General features: G+C 41.6%; 2 protein-coding genes across 3 annotated transcripts in view; both read right to left on the bottom strand.

The window, feature by feature from the left end:
• NPC1 (NPC intracellular cholesterol transporter 1) overlaps nt 1-16,898 on the bottom strand; it is a 58,158-nt gene extending 41,260 nt beyond the window's left edge. Inside the window, exons 1-4 of the mRNA XM_090285725.1 lie at nt 16,727-16,898; nt 3,649-3,771; nt 2,586-2,692; nt 222-397 (exon numbers count right to left, since the gene is read on the bottom strand). Coding sequence (XP_090141851.1) covers nt 222-397; nt 2,586-2,692; nt 3,649-3,771; nt 16,727-16,783 — 463 coding nt within the window. The 5' untranslated portion in view covers nt 16,784-16,898. The remainder of the gene's footprint in view (nt 1-221; nt 398-2,585; nt 2,693-3,648; nt 3,772-16,726) is intronic.
• An 8,656-nt stretch (nt 16,899-25,554) lies between these two features.
• Nucleotides 25,555-27,905, bottom strand: part of ANKRD29 (ankyrin repeat domain 29) — a 51,395-nt gene continuing 49,044 nt past the window's right edge. For both annotated transcript variants that reach the window (XM_090285723.1, XM_090285718.1), the window contains exon 9: nt 25,555-25,949. In XM_090285723.1, the coding sequence (XP_090141849.1) occupies nt 25,866-25,949 (84 nt within the window). In that variant the 3' untranslated portion in view covers nt 25,555-25,865. The remainder of the gene's footprint in view (nt 25,950-27,905) is intronic.

Below are 27,905 nucleotides of genomic sequence, written 5' to 3'. Positions count from 1 at the left end.
GCTTATAGTTAAGAAGGAGTTAAAGCAAATCTCTTTAAGGAGACTGTTTTATAGATTGTAGTTCAAGTTGCAGGATACAAGCAAAGCAGTAACTCACATTTCATGGCCAATGGAACTAAAAACTGTCACTTTCACACAGTTGACAGGACAACAGAAAGAAAGAACTTGATCTACTGCCCTGATATCAACTATAAAAGAGGGATAATTAAAAGTTTACTTACCATTGGCAAAACTCTCTCCAACATAATACTGTAATTCTTTTACATTTGTTTTCATCTGGTGTGTAACAGGATCAACATAATCTTCAGTTTCTGTAACATTCAGAAACTGACTTTGCTGAGGGCTACATGTCAGCTCACAAAACAGATTCATTAGGTTATAAAAACAGGATGGACATCTAAAGAAAAAGTAACCATATTTTATATGATGTCACAGTTAATAGGACCAACAAAACAATGATTTAAAATAGACAAAGCATATTTAAAATTGATTGTAAAATGACGAATGAATTACCTTGAGGACATATTAAACCCAGCAATTCTAACCCTTTAAAACCTTGTTAAAATAAAGATGCCGCTCTAAAAACTGCCCTAATTACTACATTTATGTTGTCTAGATGTAATTTCAAAAAGAGAAAAATGCTTCTCTGAATTCTGCATTTTACAATTTAGAGAAATGTTTTCTTTGACTTGAAGCCAAAGGAACTTAGAACAAGCATCATAGTGACAGTTCTGACTAAGAAAAAAAAGGGGGGGTTGGAAAATGAGATTTACACAGTAGAATGCTTATCTTGTAACCCACTGAAGGACTCTCTTCCAAGCCCCAGATAATCCCTAGGCTCTCTCTAAACACAGAGGATTTCCTGTGATTTGAAAAGAAAAACAGAGCAGCAGTGGTGGTTTCTGGCAGCATGCATTTCAGCAGCACTGGGCTTTCAGAAGAACCACAAGCTGTCTGCTGTGCTTCAGGTTTGAAGTTTAAGCTCCTAATATTGAGTAGTTAAGAGGCAAAAGAACTCTCTCCTCTTTGGTTTACAGCTATCTGCAAAATCTATTGCTTCATTAGATGTGCAGTGTTGCAACACAGCCAATGAAGACTGATTGCTCTAGTCCAGCACAGGTGCCACTCGGGACACAGAACAAGGAACGTGTGTTCCCAACCTTCAAAGCCTCTGGTACAGTGAAAGAGTGGACACATACTGACTCTTTCAGGAGTTTGGTGCTTTACTCTGACAAAAACAGGAACGACAATTATACCATTTGTTACAAAAACCACTCTTGGGGGTGCACAGTTTTCTTATCACTTTCCATAAATTGCAAACCGCTTTCCATGTTACTACAGTTAATCTCCATAATCATCAATTTGACAGGTACAGGATATTCCATACATTAGCTCATTATTTACTATTATGGATAAAGCTTTGGTACGTCTGACAACATGGAGAAAACTGTTATCTTTTGATGTCATAATGCCTCACCTAGAGCAGGTGCTCAAGAAATGTAATTTGACTGAATGATGGCTCCAATCTGGCTCCATCAACATCCACTAGCTTTCCACAGGATATAATGGCCCACTTAGATTCTTAACTTTTGATCTGTCATTATATTACATATTATTATATTGCAATTTAAACTTCTGGGAAGAAGCAAGGATTCCTCAGTGGACGCCGACTTGGGCCCTGTCACCTGCAGTGATACTGGCAGTAATATCTGCACAGAGAAGCATTTCCCTTTCGTCATATGCCCTTCCATCCACTTTATCAGGGTGCTTATGTGTGAAAAATTTAGAAAGGGATCACAATGTCCTGTTCTAAAGACCACCATCAGCTTGTTCTTTTGCACATTAAGAACTGCTACGTAAGCTTAGATAAGAACATCTATTATGTAACCGTTTTCACTGCTCTGGTCATAAAGAACAGATTAACCAGCAAACTAATTTTGACAAAACCGGCCAACTATGCCAGAACAACCTTGCTAAATTGCCAAAGGCCAGCTCTACTGGTGATTGGGACCCTAGCATATCGCGTTACCAAAGGAAGAGAGAACCATGTGCAAACCAGGGGAGGTGGAGAGAGGAAAGTGACACAGAGGATTCCACAGATGAGGGTCCTGGGCCAGAGACCTGAGCAGAACCACCCACAGCAAAAAGTGGCTCAAGTCTGAAAGGACCTAGTCCACAGGCAGCTGCTCTTTGGGGTGAAGACATCTCAGAGAAAACAAGCAAGTATCAACTCGGAATATAACTAGGAAGGAAAATAATTCTGATAATTAACACTGTAACAGAAATTATTCATTATTTCTGAGAAGTCATAAGATTGCTTTCTTAAAATAAAACAAAAAACTTTTAAAAGGAAATCAGAATGTTACTGGTCACTAAGTGCAGTGAGGCCTTGCTTAGTGTCATGGTTAGGCTCTAGGACTTTCAGCGGAACCACATATAATGAAACCAACTTGACCGCAGAGTGATTGATATAAACAAGAGCTAAGTTCCTACGGCATCTCAGCAACATTACAACGAAAAGACATTATTCAAGGAGATGCTGTACCTAAAACCCGTTTTGTCTGTTTGCCTGGCAGTCAGCCTACCTGGATAGAAACTGGAGAGGCAGCTGCAGGTTGTCTTTCAGTGTCTGAAGCTGCTGAACATCACAACAAAGACTGACATTGTCAAAGAAGAATCCTGGACAGAGTTCCTTTTGGGTGAGAAAGCATGGATATCAGAGCAGCATAGTTAAATAAGGACAAACATTCTTTAATGAAATAAGATAATTTTATTCACATAATCCTTTTTAGAAACCAAGGATAAGACACCTACTTGCAAAGTTCTTGCAGAATTCTTTCAAAAGGCTATCAATTTACTATTTCTAAACTAGGGATTCACAGAAGTAGAGTCACTTCACATTTTTTTCTTATTTGGAAGCTCACTCTCCTCCCTTGACCAATCACTTTACCTCTTCTTAGGGTTTTTTTGTTTGTTTAAGTTTAACCAGAACGCTATTTACTGCGTATTTCCATAGTCACTCCGGGAGACTCAATGCCTTTCATAATTCTGATGAAAGGAGCAAGGACGTCTCGGAGGCCCTGCTACTAGGCCAACTTGATTTTAGATTACTCAAGCCTCTGAAACCAGGCTTTGCACCTTGACTTTTCACAATTTTTTTCTAATATCCCTGTGTATCAAAGATGGTAAAACAGACAACAGAAAACAGAATACTGGGAGCAGCCAAAGGTCATAGGCTGTTGGTACAAAACAAAGGAATCACCAAAATGAGGAGGGGACAAAGGAGTCGCAGCTGCCTAGCAGCCCAGTCCATTCAAGTCCTGAAATCTAGGAAGAAAAAAATGCTAACTTCTGATATATTTTGAAGAAGCTGCAAAGCACACATCTGAGGCATCAAGGCCAGTTCCTAGATAGTAACCTGCTAATGGGAAACTTCATGAGAAAGGCATAGAGTCAGCTCCAGAAAAACGAAGCCTCTGGAGTTACAATATCTTCTCTGCCATCATGTACTACATACAAGTTTGGGGTAAGATTTAAGCCTATTGGTGTTTCACTTCAACCCCCACCTCACAATAACATTTCAGATATAATTTCAGAGGATCTCTGATTAGCACTGTACGTTCCCAATATCCAGTATAATGAACTTACCTGCACTAAGTCATACCCATCCTTTGGCAATGGTTTTGGTGGCCCAGAATATTTGCAATTGTACCTCTTATCTCCAGATGCAATTCCACATTCTCCATACCAAACACAGGACTGTGAAAATGCCTACAGGAAGTCAACACAGCAAGGAACTAGTATAAATGACCCATGGACATGGACAACAGGGTGGGGACTGACTGTGGGAGTTGGGAAGGGGCAGTGGAAAGCAACAGGGGAAAATTAGGACAACAGTAATAGAACAACAATAAAAAATATATATGTGTATATATGTATATATAAAATTAAAAACAAAAAGTTAAGAGGCATGGAGGATAGAGGGAAAAGGGCCAGCATCTGTATAAAGAAAATTCTGATTGAAATTAGTAAACTGCAGGAGGAAAATGTTTGAAGAAATAATAACTGCAACTTTAGTTCTGTTTCATTTTTTAATTAATTATTGAAGTCAATTTCAACATTTTTGTTGTATCTGCAATGTTCCAAATATGTTCAGAGCATGAATAAGAAAGAAAAAGCTCCTGCAATCCTGAAACTCAAATTCCAGTCAGCTTCAGGCAAGCGATAAACAACCAAAAAAAAAAAGAAAGAAAGAAAGAAAGAAAAAGAAAGTCAACACAAAACTCATTTCACCAAGGCCTCAAGGGTAAAACCAATTTCAACAGTAAAAAGTACCCACTCAAGCACCGTTACCAAACCTTCCAATGTTACCTGCAAAATGAGGTAACAGCAAGAGGCAATGGTGAGTTTAACTTTTTGAAAAATATTAATAAAAATAGACGAAATGCCCCGAAAGGACTTGTCAACTAAGTCAGTGAAGTAACAGAAACTAGTTATTTGCATGATTTCTACTTCTTGCCAGTTTATTTGTTCATAAGAGAAAGCTATAGTTCCATGTAAGAATTACTAAGAATCAGCGTTGAGGAAAGCAAGATAGCATGCGTGTTAGTGGTTACTAAGACACTATTTTTGCACATCTGAATAAGGAACTATGAGCTCTAAATAATGAAAGAGCATTTCCATATACATTTAGGTTAATCAATAATAGCCACAACATGACTAATATGAACAATGAACCACAAACATCAATAAACCTTAAGAAGCAGCAGCAAGAATGAACACGTTATCCTTAAATAGAGCAAAAGGAATGTGCTAATTTTAAGAGAAATCACCTTATCAATCTTAAAGGAAAAACGTAAAACCTCTTAGGTAAAGATTTCTCAAGAGCCACTCATCTCAATCATGTGAGAGTCACAGGCTGTCAGAAATTTCAAAAGGGGAGGAGGTGTCGTGTGAGTCATGGTGCCAGTGTGGCGTGGCCACCAAGCTCTGCCAAGCTGGCCAGGGCCACAGGCTTGCACAATCGTGCAATGACCTGTCCCCTGGGAAAATAAAGAACATCAAGAAGTACCCAGGTTCCCAAGATACCCAGTGGGAAAGCCATTTAAAAAAATCTAAAGAGGCACCAGAGTGAATTCTCGCCAGTGGCAGGGACACATGACCCACACCTGTGTAAGGAGCTAAGTCAGTCTGTGTTGGTCCCCAGCTTTGAGATACAAATCCCACAACAGGCTCTGAAGCCCTAAAAACATGAAAGAAAAAACAAGCAGGAGGCTAGGGTATGTATGTGGGAGGGGTCTAAGGGGTTAATATGATTTGTCTCTGAACTCATTCTTCAGAGACTTTAAAACAGAAATTACGACTTACCCCTATCCTGACTCATTTAAAGTCATGTTTAGATCACAAGAGAGGGATATGACACAAATGAGGAAGTGACAAGTATTCAGCAACACCACATACCAAACCATTGGCAAGATGCTGCAAAATTCCACCACCATTTTTATACAAAAGGAATCACAATTGTTTCCATAAACCTAGCAATTCTAGGGAAACTATGATCTTTCCAAGACTGGGTTTCTCACTAAAAGGTCATCATCCATTTACTGAAGTTTGAAAAGGCAAAAAAGTTGATTAAAGAGACAGTGATGCTGTTATTGACATGTAATTTAAATAGAAGGAACCCCTTGCTGGACCTCACAGAATTCTCAACAGACCAACAGGGCAAGCAAGTCTGGGCCTTGGGTGCGGGGATGGAGGGATGGGCGGCACTCTGGAATGTCACCCACTGGAGTGGCAGAAATCCAGTCAACTAACCACAATCACGGCTCAGGCATGACTAGCAGCTGGGTGTCTGGAGTCTAAGTTCCCCTTTCTTAGCACTCAGCACTATAAAAGAAAATAAAGATGACTCAGTGTTGTTTGGTTCCTATTCACAAAGATCATTCTTTATAATCTACATCATTTATTTCCAAGCAAAGTTTTCACCCATCTGGTAGAAGGTAGGGGGGAGGGGAGGGCTCCCAATAAATGTGCTTGTTAAGGACAGTTGCAGCTGGAGCAGGTGCCTGAACCTCACTGAGCTGTTTTCCCGCCTGTTAGCTGTTGCTCATAACCACATCTTATCTCAGATTTGCTGTGAAGATCCAACGAGGGAGTATACATGTAAGTACTTGGTAAACGTCACAGCACTGTACAATCAAATGTAAGGAACTACGAGTAACATCTTCCAACTGTCTGGGACCTCAGCAAAGAGGTTCCAGAGACCTGCAGAAATTAAAGTCCCCGAGGTTCCTTTGGGCCCAGGAAAACTGGGCTTGAGTCAATGTTCTTAGTCTGCTTCTCAAAGTCATCCTGCCTAAAGCAGCAGCCCTAAGCCAGGGGGGCTCAAAGTCCCCACAAGCCATTCACGGTGTGCTAGGCACAGTCTGAACTGCTCTTTGCGTATTAACCAAATAAATTGTCAGAGGGAGCTGATGAGGGAGGTGCTGTTATCACACCCATTTCACAGAGAAGAGATGACGCACAGTGAAGCTAAGTAACTTGTCCAACAGTGGCAGGACCAGGAACCGGGATTCTAGTTTCAGGAAACAGTCTTAATAAAATATGATCTGCTGCATAATTAAGGTCTTCACTCTAACATTACATCCCCTCCGCTCCCCGCCTTGTGCGGGCAAACACACGTGTGCCCGGACTCATACAGCTGCCCTCAGCAGGGGCTGCCTCTTCCACCTCAAGTCTCTCTCTCTCCCTTCACCTCCAGCTAAAATATGAGAGCTGCCCACTGTCACCCTCAGGCCCCTGAGCTTCCTCCACAACCTCTACCACCTGACCTCCTTCTCTTCCACATTTTCAACACCATCATTCCGTTGGTCCCTTCACGGGCTCCTCCTTATAAAAGCTGCTTTAATTTCATTCTCCCTCTCAGTCAAACCACCTCCAACTTCTCTCCCACTTCCAACTACCTGCCCAACAACCCCAGGTGCTCAAAGGGAAACTAATCCTTTCTCTGAAGCCTCCGCCCCTGCCCATCTCTGTACATCAGGGTCTAAAGCCTAGGCACCTTCCCGACTGGCCTCCCCAGGAGGCTCCCTGGTGCAGTTTCCTGCGCCTCTTCCTCCTCCTCAAACTCCTTCCCTGCTGAGCCCACAGCCATTCTTCGTCCATCTCAGCACCTTCCATCCAGACCTCAGCAAAGTCTCCGAGGCACAGCCGCCACTTGGCTCTTCCTGAGCCACAGCTGCAAGGTTTTCTGATTCTCAGAAACCTCCAGTCCACTCTTCCCAGGGCCTCTGAGACAGTTCCAGAGCCTCACCTGGCTGTTGCACACTCATCTCCCACCCTTCCTTCCCTCTGTCCCACACCAGGCGCGACACGACTGCCTCTGCACAGTTCACGTCGGTCCAGCCTCCCTTCCCTACACCCCTTGGTACTGCTAAGGCCACTCTCCAGCCGTCACCTCCCTGTGCGCCTTCCTGTCCACACAGGCACAGTCTAGCATCCAGACACTTGCTGAGTATGCTTTTTTTAGCTCCCTTAATCCTTAGCTCTGTGAAGCTGGTACTAAAATAACACCATTTTACAAGAGAGGAGACTGAGTGTCACACAGGTAAAGTGACTCATCTGAGTACACATCTAAGAAATGGCAGAGCCAGACCCTACCAAAACCCTGGCTGATTCAGAAGCCAGAGCTCTTCCTCCTCACGCAGCACCGAGGGTCACTCCTCGGTGGACCACTGGCAGGGCCGTCCTCATCTCCATGTGCACCAAGAACCCAGCCAGCATCTGAGCGATTAGATACTTCAGCCTCCAAATCCCCACAACACAGCAAGCATCAGGACTTGATCAAGAGGACAGGGGCACTTTGAGATCCTAGACTGTGAGGACAGCACATGCTGACAATACCAAGGGTGCACCAGGCAATCGGGCTCACGACAGGCCACTCACTTTCTTCCTAAGCAAAGCACCTGGTAACAAACGTAAGGTGTCTGGCTGAAAGCGGCCTCTGCTGTGATACAAGAATACTTAGTGCTGACTTCATGTCAATAAGTAATATTTGCTTGGGGAAGGAAGTACTATGCCCAACAGTGAAGTAAAACACACTAGTGTTTGAGCCTGTGTCACTTGAAATACCCAGAGTCTCTATAACAGGACTTGTTAAAGCTCTACTTGGGGATCCAAGTCTAAAGAAGAAGAATTCCTCACAGTTCATCATGTGGTCTCTGACCAGTCTTAAAGAATTATTCATAATCATAAGAATCATCTTAAGCATTTGAAAATGTTGCCAAATCCTAAAATGTTAAAAGTAAATGACTGGATTTATTTTTTAATTATATTTTATGATTATGCTATTATAGCTGTCCCAATTTTTCCGCCATTGCCTCCCTACACCCAGCACCCCCCACTCCCTCAGGTAAACCCCACACATTTGTTATGTCCATGGGTTATGAATGGAAGTTCTTTGGCTACTCCATTTCCTATGCTGTACTTCACATCCCCATGGCTATTCTGTAGCTACCAATTTGTACTTCTTAATCCCCTCACCTCTTTACCCATTCCGTATTTGTCAGACTTTCATTCAACTTGATTTCTGATAGTCTGATGGCTGTTCTATAGTTTAGTTGTAATTTTGATGTGGTTGTGTGAGGAGGTGAGCCGTGTTTACCTATGCCTCTATCTTGACCAGAAGACAGACAGCAACTGGCTTTATTTTAATTACAGAATCAAAACCCATTTAGCATAAATACAGGCATATCTTGTTTTATTGTGCTTTGCTTTATTGCACTTCACAGATGTAGTGTGTTTTACAAATTGAAGGGAAGACCCTCCACCAGTTAAGATTGCAATTCACTTTATTGAGGTGGTCTGAAACCAAATCCAAAATATCTCTGAGGTTTGCCTGTATTTAAACAGCACAGGTGAATGAAATAACCCTAGAAACTCCTCTTCATTTCTCCATCCCCCACTCTATCTCTCAGATTTAACCAGAGCTAACTTTTAGATCTAGGTCTTCTAGGCTTATTCCCCTCATAGGCAAACCTGTAGAGATGTACAGAATATCCACGAACACATGTAAGTGCAGTGACTTAAATAGCTTTTTCACAAATAAACCTTGACTACCCTCCACAGCTGGCTCTTGGCCTCTTGGCTCTACCCAACCTGTCTTTAACTGTGTCTATCTGGGTCTCCAGCCCCATTGTTTTTTTCCACAGGTTTCAATCCTACTTATCTTGGAACATCCTCCCTCTTGTAAGACTCTCCTGGGACTCCTTGCCTCCACTGAATTTAACTGACTCCTTTCATCTGGTTCCAGTCCAGGTGCTCCCCGGACCAGCCAGTATTCAAGGCATCCGTCCTCACTGCTCAAGTCAGCAGGTGTTCTGTGCCCAGAGCTCTGGTGAGTGTCATCCCTGCCCTAGGGGTGGGTAAGCTTTTCCTCAGAGGGCCAAATGTTAAATCTTGTCAGCTTGTGGGCCATAATGTCCCTAGAAAATACTCAGTTCTGTTTGTTGTGGCTCAAAAGGAACCACAGACAATTGGTAAATGGTGAGCGCGGGCGCGTCCCAAGCCAACTTTATTCACAACAACAGCATCTGTCCAGACCATACTTCTCCATCTACTGCCCTAGGATCAAGCAGAATTTATATTTATGAGAATTACAAAGCTGTACATTTGGGAAGAGGCTGCAAGAGTATTTTCTTGGTTTTGTTTTGACTCCCTCAAAAGAGCATTCAATCCTGAAGGGCAGAGACCAGATGTTAAACTTCTTTCAAAATTCCCTAGAGTACCTCATCCAGTTTCCACTGGTTCAGAAACCATCAAAACTCACCATGAGTTGAAGGAGTTCATATGGATCATGTAAGAAATTAAAAAATGATAATTGCTGGTTGTTTTATCTTTAACTCAGAATACAGTACTTATAAGGCTAGACCATCTACTTTTAAAGGTGAGGTCATGTGGCTATTTCACAACATGGTTCAGAGTTTAATTATTGGGTATATGACAGGATAGGATAGTTTCTTTCAATAATAACAACAGTTTAGAAAAGGCTAAAAATTCCCCTTTCTGCTGTATATCAGCAACTATAGCAACTGCTAAACAGGTTCTACTAGGGAGCTGCACGAAAGTATATCTCATCATATGGAGAAGCTCTGAACATCGGCAACAGAATGCTATAGTCCAGGCTGCCTTACGTCATTCAGTAAGACACAGAGGTGCGTGATTTCTCCCTCGTTGCCTCCTTTATTTCTCAGATCCCCTATGGAGTAGTATTATAGCATTTTACAGGTAAGGAAAGTAAGGCTCAGAGAAGACTCTCTGAGGTCACACGGCTCATCAGGGACAAAACCAGTAATGAGGATTGAAATGTTGAGCGCCAAATTAAGCATTCGCCATGCTAGCGCCATCCCCACCCCTCTGGCACTGTTCAAACTCCAGCTCAGTTTGTACACAAGATGTGTCCTCAGATTTTGACAATGCACCAGAGAGGGGCTGTCTCATCTGTTATAATCCTACCCAAGTGTCCCTCTTTCTATATAAACTTGTCCATTTGTAGAAATGAGTACCATTTACACCCTTTTAAGCAAATCTCTAAGCAGCTGTCAGATTGTGACTCCCTTTCTCAGTACAACTGACTGTCCTCAACTTTGGGCCTGCATTTGGCCACCCCATCACAGGTGGAGTGCAGGCTGGGTCCTGTCACCTCTGCCACTGTCTTGAATGCAGAAAGTTCTGGCAGAACCTGGATACACAGCCAGCTCCAGCTCAGCAAGGGAACCAAACAAATATGACCGGTCATTTGGGTTGGAGGCTGGGCTGGTCTGATTTCTATTGATTGAAGTCTCTGGAACTCTGTTTTGCAGCCAACTTGGGGTGAACATATCCACATAACAAAGAATAATTTGTGTGAGCACCACGCATGCCTGCAGATGGGATCTTTAGATAAATGAGCTCAGCTAGTCTTCCCTTTACAGATAAAGCAGTTCGCAGTTTCTTTAAGTGACTCATCCAAGGTCATACTGCTAGTTAGTATTAAACGTTGCTGAGCTCCAACACCCACAGTTTGAAAAATAATCCCAAGTCAAAGACTAAAACAAAACTATGAAAGAGAATGAAAGTGTATACTGTCTGCAGGTTTTTTGCCTATGGGATATTCACAATGTGGCAACTGAACAATGGATCAGGTCAGCAGGTTAAATCCATCCCTGATGTATCACTAGTCTTTGAAGAAAGCACACTAAAGCAAGGAGCATGCCATGAATGAGGTGCCTGATTGACCAAGGGGAATGAATATCTGCTGAACACACATTCAGCTTAGCTTGCTAAATATAAATAAACTGAGAGCAATACTTTGAATTTGAATGGAGCACACAAGACAGAACACAGTTACTCAAGCCCCCAGTTTGCCATTTACTAATTATATGACATATTTGAGTGCTAATATCTGTATCTGTAAAACAGGAAGAACAGTTCTGACCCTATCTTAAAGGGTGTTCTGTGAGGTCAAAACAAGATCAGTTGTTTTAACCACTCATCTACTGATGGATGCTATGGGACATTTACACGATGGAATAATACTCAGCTTTAAAAAAGAAGAAAATTTTACCCTTTGCAACAGCATGGATGGACCTTCAAAACATATGCTAAGTGAAATAAGCCAGTCAGAGAAAGACAAACACCATATGATTTCACTCATATGTGGAATCTAATGAACAAACTGAATTAACAAGGAAAATGAAGACAGACTCATAGATGGAGAGCAGGATGATAGTTGGGTGAGGGGAGGTGAGGGGGTGGAGGGATTGAGCAAAAAGGAAAAAGGACTCATGGACGTGGACAACAGTGTGGTGACTGCTGCGGGGGAAGGAGTATAAGGGGAGTAAATGGTAATGGGGGAAAAAAAGTACAATAAAGATTAAATAAATTTTTTTAAAAGACTATTTAAGGAGAGAGGTGAGAGACAGTCATTCATTTCTTCGTAACAACAGATCCTTGCCATGGCTGTTGTGGCTCAGTGGACTGAGCACCAGCCTGCGAACCAAAGGGCTGCCGATTCAAGTCCCAGACAGGGCACATGCCTGGGGTGCAGGCCAGGTCCCCAGTTGGGGGCATGCAAGAGGCAACCACACATTGATGTTTCTCTCCTTTTCTCCCTCCCTTCCCTGCTCTCTAAAAATCAGTAAATAAAATCTTTAAACAAAAAAACAACAGAGCCTCCAATACTTGTCTTTTAAAAGTCACTTTTAAGGGGCTTTATACTATAGATAGAAAATATTAAAAATGTTTTAGTAAAAACAGCAATTCAATCACAACTAAAAAAACAAACAAAAAATCAAGATCAGAAGTGTCCTAACAATGGAAGTACTATGCAAAAGTTAAGTAACTGTTTTTTCTTTAGTTTCTTATAAACTAGAATATCACTTTTAAATAGCTTTATTGAGATCATTTAGATACCAAAAAATTCAACCTTTTCGAGTATACAGGCTTTTAGTAACAATTAGGTACCTCCCCCCCATTTTCTCCAGTTTTCCCCTTGTCCACCAGGTAAGCATTAATTCACTCTCCAAGGATCAGCTAAAAAATGGACTCCCTGTAACATTTTGTCCTTGTTTTACTACAGCACGCTTTGTGTTGTGATTTATAAAATATACTCACACTTCTTCCCATCAACTATGAATAAGACAGGGATAGAAACTACTTACATGTACACAGCACTTTACAGTTTGTAGACTGGTTTCTATATAGTTTATTCTTTTAGCCTACTTTTGTATCCTACACTGTGTCTATGGCAAACACTTTGTATTTATGAAATTAGTGAAAGACAATAATGAGTCCCTCTGTGGCCTCAGGGGCAGTTATAAGACAAAGAACAAATTTCAAAGCTTCACTCTCAAACTCCCCAACAGCATACTTGCATCAGGGAGGGTTGTTGGTTTGGTTTTTTTTTTTTGTTTTTTTTTTTAAAGTTTTCTTGCTAAAGCAAATATTCCAAAGACTGAAAATAAGAGGTATTAATGCAAACCTAGGAAAACCTGTCTGGCCACAGTTGGTCATTGATTATCACCCAGAAAACATGTGCAAATCCAATTCTGATCTCTACTAGCCTCTGAATTCCTCACTCACCCTACCTTCTCCCCTGAACCCATGGAGGCCCAATGATTTGGTGATTAAGAAAAGTAAGAGTCCTTGCTGTAATGGAGATGGCAAAATACAGTTCTTGTCCTGAAGGAGCCTGCAGTCTAGTAGTTCAATTCAAACAATATTTCACTACCTTTCCACAAGCACCCTAAGCACCCTGAAAAGCAGGCAGAGTTGATAATCCAATTTTACAAAGGAGGAAACTGAGGCCCCAAGGGATCATTGGCTTGCTCCTGATCACTCTTGGTAAGAGGAGGAATCAAGACCCACATCCAGATCTTTTCACTCAAAGCCTTTGCCAGGTAGTACATGCTACTGCAGAAGTTTAAACAAAGGTTTAGAAATTCAGAGAGAAGGCATTCTAGTTGAGGGAACAGGATAACAAATGTCATGCATGATGGAGCATTTGAAGTGGGCCTTGGAAGATGGGGAGGGTTTTGAGACCAAGTAGTTTATTTAGCTGGATTGCTGATGTCCCTCATAGAGCTGTGGGTACAAGGGCAGAAAGAGGCACCTGAGATCAAATTAGAGATGGTCTGATCCAGGCTTCTGCTGTAGGTAATGTGTCATGCTTAAAACACCCTGAAAAGCAACCCTTTTAGAAAGAAGGGTTACCCAGGAAAGAGAGAGCGTACTGTCTTCACGCCAGAGGGATTCTTTGTTCTGGGTAATACGACAAACACTGAAGGAACACAAAGACCTATTCAGCAAGTGGTTTTCTTTCTGCCCACTCACTAAAATAAAAAACCTATTTTTCCTTGACTATTTATGTTAGTAAAATATCTGATCACAGCATCAATCAAGGAGTAGAAGAGACTGAGAAAGATTACGCACATTCACTTCATTTTCAGGTGGTTATTTTTCAACACTCTCAGGCCAAAGAAGTAAACCATTCTCGATCACAGGAAAAAGCTCTTTTAATGGCTTAATTCCTACTCAGGCCTCACTATGTTCCAAGTTCCTCGAGAAAAAGCTTACAGAAATTACAGTCAGGAGATATATGTAATTTCTCAAAACTGCACATATTATTTGGATGACCGCAAGACTTTCAAAAAACCATGCAGTCTAGTAATGTTATTTCATCTGCACAAACTAAAAATTAATAAAAGCAAAAATCTCTCCAACATGTATTTTAGACCTTCAAAAGACTTTTATTAGTGCTCAAACTGAACCCAGATGAGCTGCCATCCTAGGGAAGAATTCTAAAAACAGTCTGTGCTCCCCGCACCCCACTACCACCACCAACCTGTTCAGGTATTTTGAAAGCCTCTGTGGACTTGAGGGAGTTAATTTATAAAATAACAATAGAAGTTTTTCCAGTTAAGCTTTACAGACCTGTCTAAGGCTTCCAGGTGTTTTGCAAGAGCCTCGTGACCAACCTCTGACCTATCCCAAAAATCTTAGATGGAGATGAACATATTAGTTATTAGCCTGGATACTACCTCCAGGTAAAAGGATTTCAGATTTAAGTGAAGATTACTTAACAATGTGAAGCCTGTCTATAAGATCCTGACCTAACACTCTAGGGAAATTAAACAGCTGTATTTTTTAAGGTACATAATTGTTACTATTTCTTGAGTTTTTACTAAAGTGATGAGGTCTCCCCATGTATGACATCACTTAATAACCCTAATAATCCTATGAGGTATTGTTTATCTTCAGAAAAAACTGAGGCTTGAAAGAGTACTGTGCCCAAAGCCAGTGCTAGTGAATGATCCACCTGCTCACGTCTTTCCAAAACACCTTCCTGAAGCTTGTTTTCCTCCGTCGCCCCTCCCATTTGGGCAACATAACCCCACACTGCTGGGGACTGCCCCCTCTCCCCCGCCCCCCATACACAGACAGGAGAGCCAAGGCTCTTCTGGCTCTTGGGCCCTCACTGGGTCAGCATCTCTTAATAACTTCTGAGAACTACACAGAAGTTTAAGAAGAGGTTTTTCTAGTGCCAGGAAATGTGATTCATTACCCCCTTGTTGCTGACACCCCTACAAGTGGACACAGCATTCCCAGAGATCCCTCTTTTATCCTGATCTGGCTTAATCAGCACTATATCCTTATACATCATCCTCGCCACCCAGTTTTCAAACAGAAAACTACAGACACACAAATAGCAGTGAGGCATTCATGCCCAAGGCAGAGCTGACCCAGGGAGTCAGGCCCAAGTTTCACGCCTGAGTTTCAGGCCCAGTGCTGTGGCTAGCTAGTATTGTGTCAAGGGGAAAGTCAATTACCCCCAGGTGGGCCTCAGTTTCCAAAGATGTGAAAGGGAATTGAGAAGAAGCAACTTGCACTGTTTAGAAGACCAAGGTGACTGTTCCAATTTGGTGCTTGATGGATCGTTTCCTTTCTTTACCCACCTACCCCTTTACACCTTCATTTTTAGGCGAGAAGGGGAAATAAAGTGGTAGGAGCTTCTAAACAAATCTATAAAGACTTCCTATGTATGTGGCAGAATTAAGTGTGGACGAAAAAGGGGCCACATCCTAAAGCTGGCAAGCTCAGAGGAGACCTGCATGTCCTAGGCCGATGTCATCCTTGACGAAGGTCAATCTTGACCTTAACTGAGCCTGTCTATTGTTTTCCTGCATCTAAGACAACATACCTTTGGAATGTCTGAGTAATCCCCTTTTCCAGACCCCTCAGGAAAAAATCTCCTACCATAGCACAAGACCATGGAACCCCTCATTGTTATCTTGTTCCCCTGTCCCCACATACCACCTCTATGTGCTATAAATGTTAGTTGTTGCCCTTGCCGGTGTGGCTCAACTGGAGCATCATCCTGTACACCAAAAGGCCGGGGGTTCGATTCCCAGTCAGGGCACATACCTAGGTTGTGGGTTAGATCCCAGTAGGGGCGCATATGGGAGGCACCTCATCTCAATCTCTCTCTCTCTCTCTCAAATCAATACACATATTTTTAAAATTTTTAAGTGTTAATTGTTAACTAGCCCATACCCACCCATGTTGTCTCTTCATTTTAGTTTTTATTCAATCCCAGAGATTTTCCCCTCTTTGCTTTCTCGTGCCTCCCTAATCTATCACCAGTAAATTTCACGTAACCCTCCTTATACCTCCTCCTGATTGTAATGTATAAAATAAGGTGCAAGACTGCCATTCTCCCTAAGCATGTTCTCAATCTGTTGAGATTTTGCTTCCGGGCAATTGCTGTCAGTTTGGCTCAGATAAACTTATAAGAATTCTTACAGGTTTGGACATTTCTTACGTTGACACACGGGGAAAAAAAGGTCATATTAAATAAATCCCTATTTCTCTCTACCCACTTTTCTCCTTCCTTCTGATCCCACATCGTCTATCCAAAAATTAAGTGAACACTGCTGAAATGAGCTCAAAACAGGCCAAACCAGTAGCTCCCAATTGCCATCCTCTTTCAGAAAGTGCATGGTCAGAGAAAGAAACCGGAGAGGTGGGGTTCTCCAGAGACTCCATCGTTAGAGCAACTTCCCCAGGACTAGCAGGACCTGGGCGCCCTTCGGGGACGCGCCGCCTGAGTCGCTGCACCGCCCGCCGCTCTCCAGGACTGGCGGCCCGGCCCCGTCCCCTGCAGCCCACCCGGTCCCCGGCTGCCGCTCACCTGCGCCGGGTACAGCAGCAATAGGAGCAGGCCCAGTGCCAGGCCGCGCGCACTCATGCTGCCGGGTGCGGGGCTGCGGACCTCCGCGGAGGCTCGACTCGCTCCACTCGGCTGGTGGCCGCGTCACCGGCTCTTCCAGAACCCTGTGCAGGAGAACAGGGAGAGCAGGACCCAGCCGCGACGGGCTGCGCGCGCAGATCAGGAAAGAAGGCGTCGCCAGCTCCTCCCCTTATGGGCAGTGCCGCTGCGGGCTAGCCCACGACCCGTTCTGGGGCTGACCGGCCCAGGAAGGAAGGGACAGGGGCAGGGCCTATCTGTGACGGTATCCCCGCCCAGCTCCGGCCGGAACCGAGGGTGCCACAGCGCCCTACTGGAGTCCCAGCTCGGCACTGTGTCGCCCTGACCCAACTAGGGGCCACGCGTTGGGGCCAGGGACTCCCAGAGCAGGGCAGTTTAACTTCTGGAGTCCGGGTTGGGAGAATATTTCTGGAGTTGTAATAAAAATGTGGTTTTCATGCTTTAAATTCATTTCTCCCCCTTTTGTCTTTTTCTTTGGTTGAAGATGGTGGACGAGAAGGTTTTAGCAAATGGGAGTTCTTGGAGACTGGTTTTCATAGTGGGACCCCATTCCTCAGCGGAATACATATTTATGTTAGGTCCGAATATCTGAACAAGTTCTGCTCCCAAGCCCATTCAGCTAGAAGGAATCCGTGCCTGGTCACTTCTAGCGAACCCGGGCAGGTGCCGCGCAATGGACTGATGGTGTTGTGACAGGAGAGCGCGAGGGGCGGAGCGCAGCGGGGGCTGAAGCCCGGGAGTCACCCAATCCTAGTTTTAGTTCGCTCGGCCCTTGTCCCTAAAGCGCTGGAAACGCACCACCTAGTGGTGGTGCCACACGTGGCAGAGAACCTGACTGCGTTTATGGGGTGGGGTCAGAGTTCATTTTTTAGTTCTAAGTGAAGTTAAGAAACACAGATAAAGGAGAAGCGTCTTGGTGGATTTTTTTTTTGTCTTGTCTCTTATCTTTTTTGGACTTGCAATTATTTTTATTCTATGCATTTCTGGTAACATTAGTCCTCAGATTTAAATTATTGAGACCACTCCTAAGCACCCATCATTTCCAGTTTGAAATTAAAGAAATGGAGGTAAGGATCTCTTCTCCCCACAGTGGACACCAATTTACAATGAAAAAATTAAATATTCATCTGTAGCAATGCTAAACTTAGTCCTAGGTAGACTCATGATGGGAGTGACATTCCCATCCCTGCTATACACAGGAGCTGATTCAGTTACCATCTTTCTTTCCACCTTTTCACCCCTGAGATGTCCACCTGGCTGGCTGGACACTGAAACTACAGGGATTTCCTCTGGACCTTCAGCTCTAGATCTTCCATGTCAACCTCCTGGCTCTCACCCAACTGTGTGTTCTCCTGTTCCTGGTGGTTCCACTGATGACAGAGTAATATGCTTTATGCAGGTGTACTCAAAGTGTTATCACTGAACCAGCAGCCACATCATTATCTGTGAACTTAGGAATGCAACCTATGGGGCTCCATGCTGAACACACAGAATCAGAAACGCTGGGAATGAGCACATGTTTTTTAACAAGCCTTCCAGGAGGTTCCAAAGCACACTGAAATTGAAAAACTACCACTATAATATATTGGGTTGGCCCTTATAATTTTTTCCATAAAATAAAAGACACATTCTTCATTTTCACCAATAACTTTATTGATTTGGATACTTTGAATATATAGGCTATCTCCCACTATTGGCTTCTAGTGTGTAGAGGCCAGGGGTGCTGCTAAACAGCTTCCAATGCATGACAGCCCCACAGCAAAGAATTATTTGGCCAAAATATTAATAGTATCAAGAAACTTCGCAAACTGCTTTGACATGTTCAATCAGTCACAGCACCTTCCCCAACACTGCACACATCTTTTTATTTTTTGCATTTCAGCTGTGTTTTTACTGTTTTTGAAATAATACAGCATAATATGCCAAAAATGTTGCATATCTTTTTCTATCTTCAATATTAAAAAGACTGCACAAAAATTCACCGATTTTGGTGGTTTTTTTTTTTTTTTTTACACTTGATCTTAACCAAAAGGCCAAGAAGCGATGGCGTTTTTTTGTTGTTGTTTTTTTTTAATGCACACTGATATGACAGCTCTCACAATGCAATCTAACAAAATTGTTTCAAATGAAGTTAAAGACAACTAAGCACTATTAGAGCCATTATATGGAAAAAACTAAACAGATTTTTTTGGCCAACCCAATGTCTTCTGAATCCTGATGGGTTAGCCTTCCAATTTTAGAAAAAATCCTTATGGAAAAAAATAACTGTACAAAATAATTGATGTGAGTAAAGGGAAATTTCAAGCACCATACAAAATATTTCTGGGATGGGCAGAAATTCTGATGTCCACAAATTGTGTTCACCAGTCACAAAACAGTAACAAAGATCTTTTAACCATATATGTATTTTGGCTGGTCTGTCTTTCGTACACAAGTACAATACTACTAGGGGAAGGGAGCACTGGGGGCCTTCTTGGAGGCTAGTTACCATAGACCTGTGTGGCCACTACCCAAAGGAAGCACATAGTACGTTTTTGGCACTCCAGAAGGCTCCTTCATGCCTTTTTCCAATATCATCACCCAGAGGTAGCCACTATTCTGACTTCTATCACCACAAATTGATTTTTCCTGTTCTTGAACTTCATGTCAGTGGAATCATTCTCTTTTTGGTTTCTTTCACTCAACATTGTGAGATGTGTGGATGTGAGAATCATTCTCATTGCTCATAGCAGTAGGTCATCCTTTTTTATCGCTGAGTAGTACTCCATGATGTAAAACTACCATGGCAGGCTTGTTTCCAGTTTTGGCTATTATAGAGCCATGAACATTCTTATAGATGTCTTTTGTTTGAAATATACGCTCAATTCTTTGGGGTCCTGCAATAGCCTTTTAAAACTCCGTATGTAAGCAACCAAATTTCACTGACATCTTCACTACCAGTGGTTCTGGCTGACTCAGAAGTGGGGCGTTGTTGGTCAAACTTACAGTAAAATGTTCACCCTGGAGAGGACATTTGATTTGGTGATTAATCCAGTCATGTGTTGTGGTGAAATTTCCACTCATATACGATGCTTCCAGGGTGGCGATAACTTGAAACTTGGCAGTCAGGTTCCACAATGGCATTTCCTTCTTTGCAGATTTCAGTTACATGACACAGTTGCCTTTGCCTGGAGTGGTTTTTTGGTCTAATCTTTCCTAATATAGGGAGTCCAGCTCTTATAAACTGAAGACTTTCTTTCTAAGGGTAGTTCTTACAAGTTCAATGGCAGGAAGTGGGAAGAATAGAGCATTTCTCTCATTAAAAATTAAAGGTTAAATCTAGGTGAGGAAGGGAGGAAGAGATCAAAGATGGGAAAAGAAATCCTTTCTGATAAAGCTGATAAGGCACCTGAGAAGTGAAGGTCTTTAATCACTTCCTTCAATTGTTAAAACATGACTTCACTCATAATTTACAGTTATCTAAAAGTATTGCTAAAAATAAGGGTAAGAGCACCATGAAAAGATTCTAAGACTTTCCAGGCCTACTAATCGATAAATTATTTAACTGAGGACTAAGTTTAGAAGTCAGAGAGCCTGGAGAAAATACCTCTGTTTGTATTACTGGTTTATCTCATTGTATTTGGTAGGTTAAGTAAAGAGACTTCCTCTACCTGTCAGCAAGAGGAGTGTGAAATAAATTATTCTAATTTTCCTAAAAGAGCATATAACTTGTTTGTTTGTTTATTGTTTTTCTCCTTTTTTTTTAAGCACAGGTAAGTACAAAGGCATGAGCTGATGTGGGACAATGGCATGAAAAACCCGAACATGGTGTGACTCTGTTCACCTCAACGTGCTTCCAGGCACTAAACCCACTAATGAAAACCAATCAACCAATAGAGGTAAACATTATTTTCTCTCATTTTACCAGTAAGGTAATAAAACATTAACTCACAGGCCCATGTACATTGCACAACACAAATCTTGTGTCTTTATAGTGTGGCACAAAGTACTTTCTTCACTAGTGACAAAGCAGAGGCAATGCATTCTGAGAGCTGCCAATAATTCGTAGAAAGTGTTAGCTGTGGCTTCACAAATACAGTTCCTTCAATCACAACTAGAATTATTTCGAGACAACCATTTATTTTAATTTAACATTAGCTCTAGGTCCTGACCAGTTACCAGGACCAGTCATCCTTATCCTCTGCAAGAGTTCTTTGGGAACTGAACAAACTCACCAAGGCCAAAGTTGTGGAGCAAAAGTCAGTCTGGAATTTGTGTCATGAGGCCAGCCCGTGTGTTATGTAGCTACACTTCTTCAAGGGGCTTGTTGCCCACTCTCTTCTCCTCAGAACTTTCTCCTTCCTTGATACATGTTTCACTTCCCACTCCTGTCCATTGCATTTCGTTTTTGCTAACTTCCCTTTATGCTTCCAAGTTCCTTCTCAGTTTCGTTCTCTCTCGAGTCTCCCTCTTTCAGCCTATGACTTCAACCATTACTTCTACATAGATGATGCCCCAAATCAGTAACAATCTTGCCCTGAACATTAGCTGCTGTTTACAATTGCCTTCTGGAATCTATTTCACACATTCTTCAAAGTGGACATGTCCTAAACTTTCTTGCTCTGTCCCCACCCCAAACTCTGCAGTTCTTCCCTATTACCTAACACAATTATTGGCACCATCCACATGTAAATCTTGTGTATGGAAAAGAGTTAACATAGCAGAGCTGAGACTGCTATCCTTAGAAATTCTTGCTTACAAGGTTAGCTGGCATCTGGGGACTTGGCTGTCAAACAGTTCCCTACACTGATATAAAACTTTCCCTAAATGATAATGGCTCACTGTGCCTGCATTGTTTACACAGACAATGTGGTTTATGCTGAATGCCTGTTTTCCTCTGGAAGTCTGGAATTTTGGTTAGTGCTAGGCAGAGGGTGTCTATGTGACCAGTTCTCAATGAAAGTCTGGGTGAACCCCTGATGAGCATCCCCAGTACACAACACTTCCAGTGTTATCACAACTTATTGCTAGAGGAATCAAGCTCATCCTGTGACTCCACTGGAGAGGACTCTTGAAAGCACCTAATTTCCTCTATCTTCATTCCCTTTCCCTTTGTTGATTTTGCTATATTATCCTTTTATTGTCATCTTAGCCTTGAATGTGACCATATGATGAATTCTGGGAGTCCTCCTAGCAAATCACTGAACCTACTGAACCTCGGCAGGGGGGTGGTTTAAATATTTTATTTACTTATTTTAGAGAGAAGGGAAGGGAGAAAGAGAGGGAGAGAAACATCAATGTGTAAGAGATACATCCATCAGTTCTGGGGACCTGGCCCGCAACCCAGGTCTGACTGGGAATTGAACCAGCGACCTTTGGGGTCACAGGCCAGTACTCAATCCACTGAGCCACACCAGGAAGGGCTAACTCTCCCTTCTTTTCCTTACTCTGTATGTTCAATTAATCACCAAGTATCATTAGCTCTACCTCTGTTTTTGACAAATATGGTTTGTATTCTCCACCCTTACTGCTTTCATGCTACAACTGTGTCTCTATCCAGGCACCTCTCTCCCCAGCTTTCCCACACTAAAAACAGCAAGCCCAAAGGCTGGAGGACAGCACCAAGCCAACACTATGAGAAAAGTGATCTCTCAAAGCCAGCTTCCTCAGCTGCTGGATGGGGATAACAATAGTGCCTATTTCAGAGGGTTGTTGTCAGGGCTAAATGAGAAAATACATATAAACTTTATGAGATTATCTATGTAAAGTGTTTGGCACATTACAATCCTCCAACACATATTATTATTATTTATAATCTGCACACTCTACCTGTGAGGCTCAGCCTGTTCTAGCACCAAAGCCATTCTGTTAGGAAATTAGGACCTCAGTGTCTCACTCCTATAGTCTGCAGTGCAGGTCCACCCCGACATGCAGGCATCTCCATTGAGTTCCAAGTAGCCTGGCATTTGGGGGTGCTGTTGTTCTCTGATTAGGTGTCCCAGTGTGGGGCAAAATGAGACATAGCTTTCTTGTGGTTGCAGAGGATGGGATGGAGTAGGGGAGGAGGCCAGAATGGCCATGTAGTTCTCCAGATTCCTGATGTCACCGCTGAAAATATTTGTTTCCTAAACAAGAAGCTGTGCAAAACCATCAGCTATTTCAGAAGAAAAAGCTACTGTAAAGGACTGAAGAGGCAGGAACACCATAGACAATAAAAATAGAAATTAAGGTGTTTGCTCTCACACACACATGAAATCAATATGTGAGGTGATGGATGTGCTAATTAACTAGATGAGAAAATCTTTTCACAAGGTATACAGGCATACGTTGGAGATATTGCAGGTTTGGTTCCAGACCATTGCAATAAAGCGAGTAGTAATCTTTTTGCTGGTGAAGAGTCTTGCTTTCAGTTTGTAAAAAACAGTATCTGTGAAGTACAATAGAATGAGGTATGCCTGTATCAGATCATCACAATGTAAAAGTAAGAGTTTCTATTGTTAGTATCTTCTGTGACTTTCCCAGGAATTTTTGGCTTAATAAAAATCCTTTTGGAATCATTACCAAAGTTATCCACAGTAGAAATAATGAAATCATAGGCCCATAACTCACATAAAGCTTATAGAGCTTAATTACTAACTCTAAAATTCTATTTTATTAAAATTACATTTAATCACAGAAATAACTTCTGATTAAAAACAAAGAGGAAAAAGCAGCAAAGGCAAATTGGGAGTATATTAACTTTATTTTGAATTATAACAACGTGGAATATTTCCTCAAACAAATAAACATAATGAAAAACTTTAGTGGTTCAATTAAGCAAATAATTTGCATAAAAATTGCTAGTTCTAAGTCAGGATGCAGAGCTCATTGAAATGTGAATTAGATTCACATAAAATAAAAACCATCTACCTGTGTGCAAAATACCAGTAAATACTATTTAACTTTAAATAACAAACCTTTCTTCAGTCTTTGGTGAGTGATTTATACAATCATATTCCCTGCTATGGATAATATAATCTCATCTAGACCAAATGTGAGCCTTCTAAGCTACAGACCTCTTATAAGAAGGTCTCCATATTGTTAAAGCTACTGAATTCATTTTTAATTGCCCTACCATTGATCACAAACATTATCCACATGAAATGGTCTAATGAACAGGCCAAGGAAAATATGTTTCAGTGAAAAAGATATTTAAGTTTGTGATTTCATCCCATTTTTGTCGTTTGGAACTTTGCTATTAGTACCTATAAAACTGCTTTGATTTTGATCAGTGGTGAGCAACCATTTTTGGCCTAAGGATTCTAACTAAGGGAAAAAATATATAAAACATTTAAGGCCACATCATTTTCCTCTTCAAAATAAATATAGCTTTATGAAATTCCCATGGGGGGAAATGTGTAATTGTACAACTTTACTGAATAAAAGAAAGTCAGTGAGGAAATTGGCATTGTTTTTCAGCTACTAAAATATTTTTATATGGGTGGTTTAGTAATATAGACAAAGTTTTCTAATTTTTTGTCCTAAAATCAGAGTGCAGACATGTTGCACTGCTAATCGGGCTATAGGTATCTCTGGGGACTATGGGTTGCTCACTACTGGCTTTGCTTGTACCAGGATCAAAATAAGCTGATTTTTGTTGATTGATTATTTTACTGATCATAAAAAAACTTTAAGAGAACGTTTTCTAATTCCAAAATTATATTCTATTATTTATTGACTTAAAGAAAATGCACTTAGTAACACTGCATGTTGGTTAAAAAAATCTTTTGGGGTTACATTTCCCTTCATTTTAACATGTATTTACATAAAACATTGGCTGGAAATCAGAGCAGAACATGAACAAAAAAACAAAAGATGTGTTTTTAAATAAGAGAAATATCATCAGTGTTTAATATGGTAGATTATAGAAAGAAGGTTTAATTTTTGTGTGTGCAATTAGGCACTGACTGAGGCATTTAGACACCATTGATTATAAAGTGCATCAGTTATAAATGTTGACACCCCTTTTCAAAGGAGTAATCAATAAAACCCAGCTTTCTTTCTTGGAGTCAATCAGCTCAAGAACATGCATAGATGAACACTTACTAAATATGAATAATAGTCGTTTATTACTTATACACCTGCACTAGTAATAGCGACATATTGTATTTGCATATATAACATTTTATCTGAGGACCTCAAAGTCACTGTATCAAGCAATGTGATGTTGGAAGCTCAAGATTCTGTATCATGTTAAATCGACTTAGTTATGGCACGGGAAATAGATTTCCAATTATAGAACCAAAATAAAAGCTCAAAGAAACAAGCCTAAATTTCCAATGGTTTGTAATTTTCAGAATTTACAAATTTTCCACTTGTATACCACCATACCTACACTATGGACAGTAGGTAAAAATGATTTTTACCTGGTGGGAATAAGATGAGGATCAACTCACAAATGAATAATTTGTCTTTTTTATAGTTCAACAGTCCATCATTGAAAAGCATAGTGGAATGTCAGAAATGGCTTTTTAATAAAGTAAATTCACACATCATTGAGTCTTAGTAACCATGGCTATAATCCTTGGGTAGAAGAAAACATTTTACACTGGAATGACATACATGTATATGTGTAAAACAGAATGGAGCTATATATTTTAGCACACTTACATTTAACACAAAAGCAAAAGTTCATTGATTCATTGGAGGTCAGACATTCAGTGTTTTAAAGGCTTACAGTATTTCTGTCCTCTTACTTAAAGCTCTTAGAAGGTTTGACAACTAGAGTTGAACTATTAACAATTAGAGAGACTCGAGTTAGGATAGTTTAAAATGAGTTTCTGTGGAACCCACAGAATGGCCAGGCCCCACTGGAATGGGGTCCTAGGCCAGTGTGAGAAGCCCATATTAAAGGAGGGAAAGGGGTCCCTGAGCTGCTCTGTTTTTGCCTCAGGGCACAAAGTACAGCTCTTCTTGGCAGGGACCCAGGGTGGGCATTCAGAGCATTTTCTGTATTAAAAGAATTTCCAACACTACTTGAAAGCAATTTCTAGTTGGACAATGTGGTTACGATTTCTACCTTTCAGTCAAATATGCAACCAAGTTAGCTCTTCCTGTGTCCTTCTTTACTTCGGAGGAGACGCAATATGCGTTCATTCTTGGTTAGTTCTGCTGGAAGTTTATTGGCCTGAAAGATGATAAGATAGGCATTAGTGAATCCTACAGTTGGTGTGGTTTTAGGGACTCCACAAAGGGGGCTATCACCCAAACTTGCCTCTTAACTGGTGAAAAACTCTACTGGGCTCCGTGTTTTGTATCAAGTCATTCAAGGTCTTTTTTAAATGTAAAAATACCACCAGTTATTTTCCTACCTCTTTGCTAGGGTTATTCTTCTCTCTAGCCATCTCTCTTACTAGACTGTAATTTCCTGGATGCCAGGGGCCATTTTTATTAATCCGAGTATTCTCATTTCCAGCACAATGCCTAGCATATATAGTATGTGCTCAATAAATACTGGTAACATTAAATTTGATACCTTATGTTTAATTAGTTTATTATATGAGGCAGTCTTTTTGAGATTCAGGACAGGTATCTTTTTTTTTTTTAATGTTTTATTGATTATACTGTTACAGTTGTCCAAATTTCCCTTCCCTCTGCTCCCCTCTGCCCGATGGCCCCCTCCCTCCAGTTGTCCCCCCCTTTTAGTCCATGTCCATTGGTTGTGCATATAGTTCTTCTCAACCTCTTCCTGTCTATTCCATTCCCTCCTACTATGCTTCTTAATTCCTGTACTATCTCCCTCCCTCACCCCCTTTCCCCACCTGCTGACCTCCCCCAAGTATGTTCCCCATACCTATAGTTCTTTTTCTACTTTCATTGCCTATTTAATTTGCCTTTGTTTCAATTCCCTAGCTTCTGTTGTTGGTTCTTGTTATGCAGTTTTCATTTTAATGTTCATAATTTTGATCCTCCCTTTTCTAAACCAGTCCCTTTAACATCTCATATAACAGTGGTTTGTATCTGATGAACTCCTTCAGTTTTACTTTGTCCTGGAAGCACTTTCTCTGCCCTTCTATTCTGAATGACAGCTTCGGTAGATAGAGTATTCGTGGCTGTAGGTTTTGGATTTTCATTACTTTGAATATTTCTTGCCAGTCCCTTCTTGCCTGCAGGGTCTCCCTTGAGAAGTCAGCTGCTTTTAAGATTCTCTCTTTATCTTTAATTTTTGACAATTTGATTATAATGTGTCTTGGAGTGGTTCTCCCTGGGTCCAGTTTTTCTGGAACTCTCTGTGCTTCCTGGACCTGTAAGTCTATTTCCTTCCCCAAGTTTGGGAAGTCCTGCTTTATTATATTTTCACTTAATTTTCCAATTTCTAGTTCTTCTTCTTTGCCCTCTGGCAATCCGATAATCCATATGTTTGATCTCTTATAGCTGTCCCAGAGGTTTCTGATCCTCTCCTCACTTTCCTTACTTTCTGTTTCCTCTTTCCGCACTGGTTGACTGTTTGTTCCTTCCCTATGTTCCGGTTTGTTGATTTGATCTCTGGATTTTATTTCCTCACCACTTGTCTCGTATGTGTTTTCATTCTTTTCAGTATGAGTGGCTTTCAATCCTTACCGGTCTTGTTCCAAATCTTTTGTTAATTCTGTAAGCCACCTAATAACTATTAGCTCTGAATTGAGCCTCTGAAAGGTTTCTTATTTGTCTGTCAGATTCTTCATCTGCAGCCTGGTGAGCTGCGTCACCGGGATTTCTATAGTTGTCTGCTTCATTTTGACAGATTTGTGTTTTGCTTTGCTTTCTGGGCAGGCTGTAGGGGGTGGAGCCCCATGTACTCATTACTACCCAGTGACCGGCAGCAATCCGCAACCTTTCTCGCCGTGCTGTGGCGCTTTGAGTGGGGGCGGAGGTCCAAGATGGATTCCTGCCATTATTCTCCGCTGGAAGACCAGGATCCGTCCTCCCGCCCTCAGGGCCTCACCATCTGAGGCAATGGGGGTGCTGCTTTTCCCAGCGTTGGGGTCACGAGTTGCTGGGACTCAGCTGCAGCTGGGATTGCAACCCCTGCTGCTGTCCCCGCTGCTACTGCAAACAGCACCACGCAATTTCATCCCTCCTACCTGTCCTACGAGCACCACTG

This window comes from Furipterus horrens, unplaced genomic scaffold, assembly GCF_987537825.1.
Source record: "Furipterus horrens unplaced genomic scaffold, mFurHor1.1.pri manual_scaffold_8, whole genome shotgun sequence".
NCBI lineage: Eukaryota > Metazoa > Chordata > Mammalia > Chiroptera > Furipteridae > Furipterus > Furipterus horrens.
The sequence above is the reverse complement of the archived record's forward strand: the minus strand, read 5'-3'. Positions and strand labels throughout refer to the sequence as shown.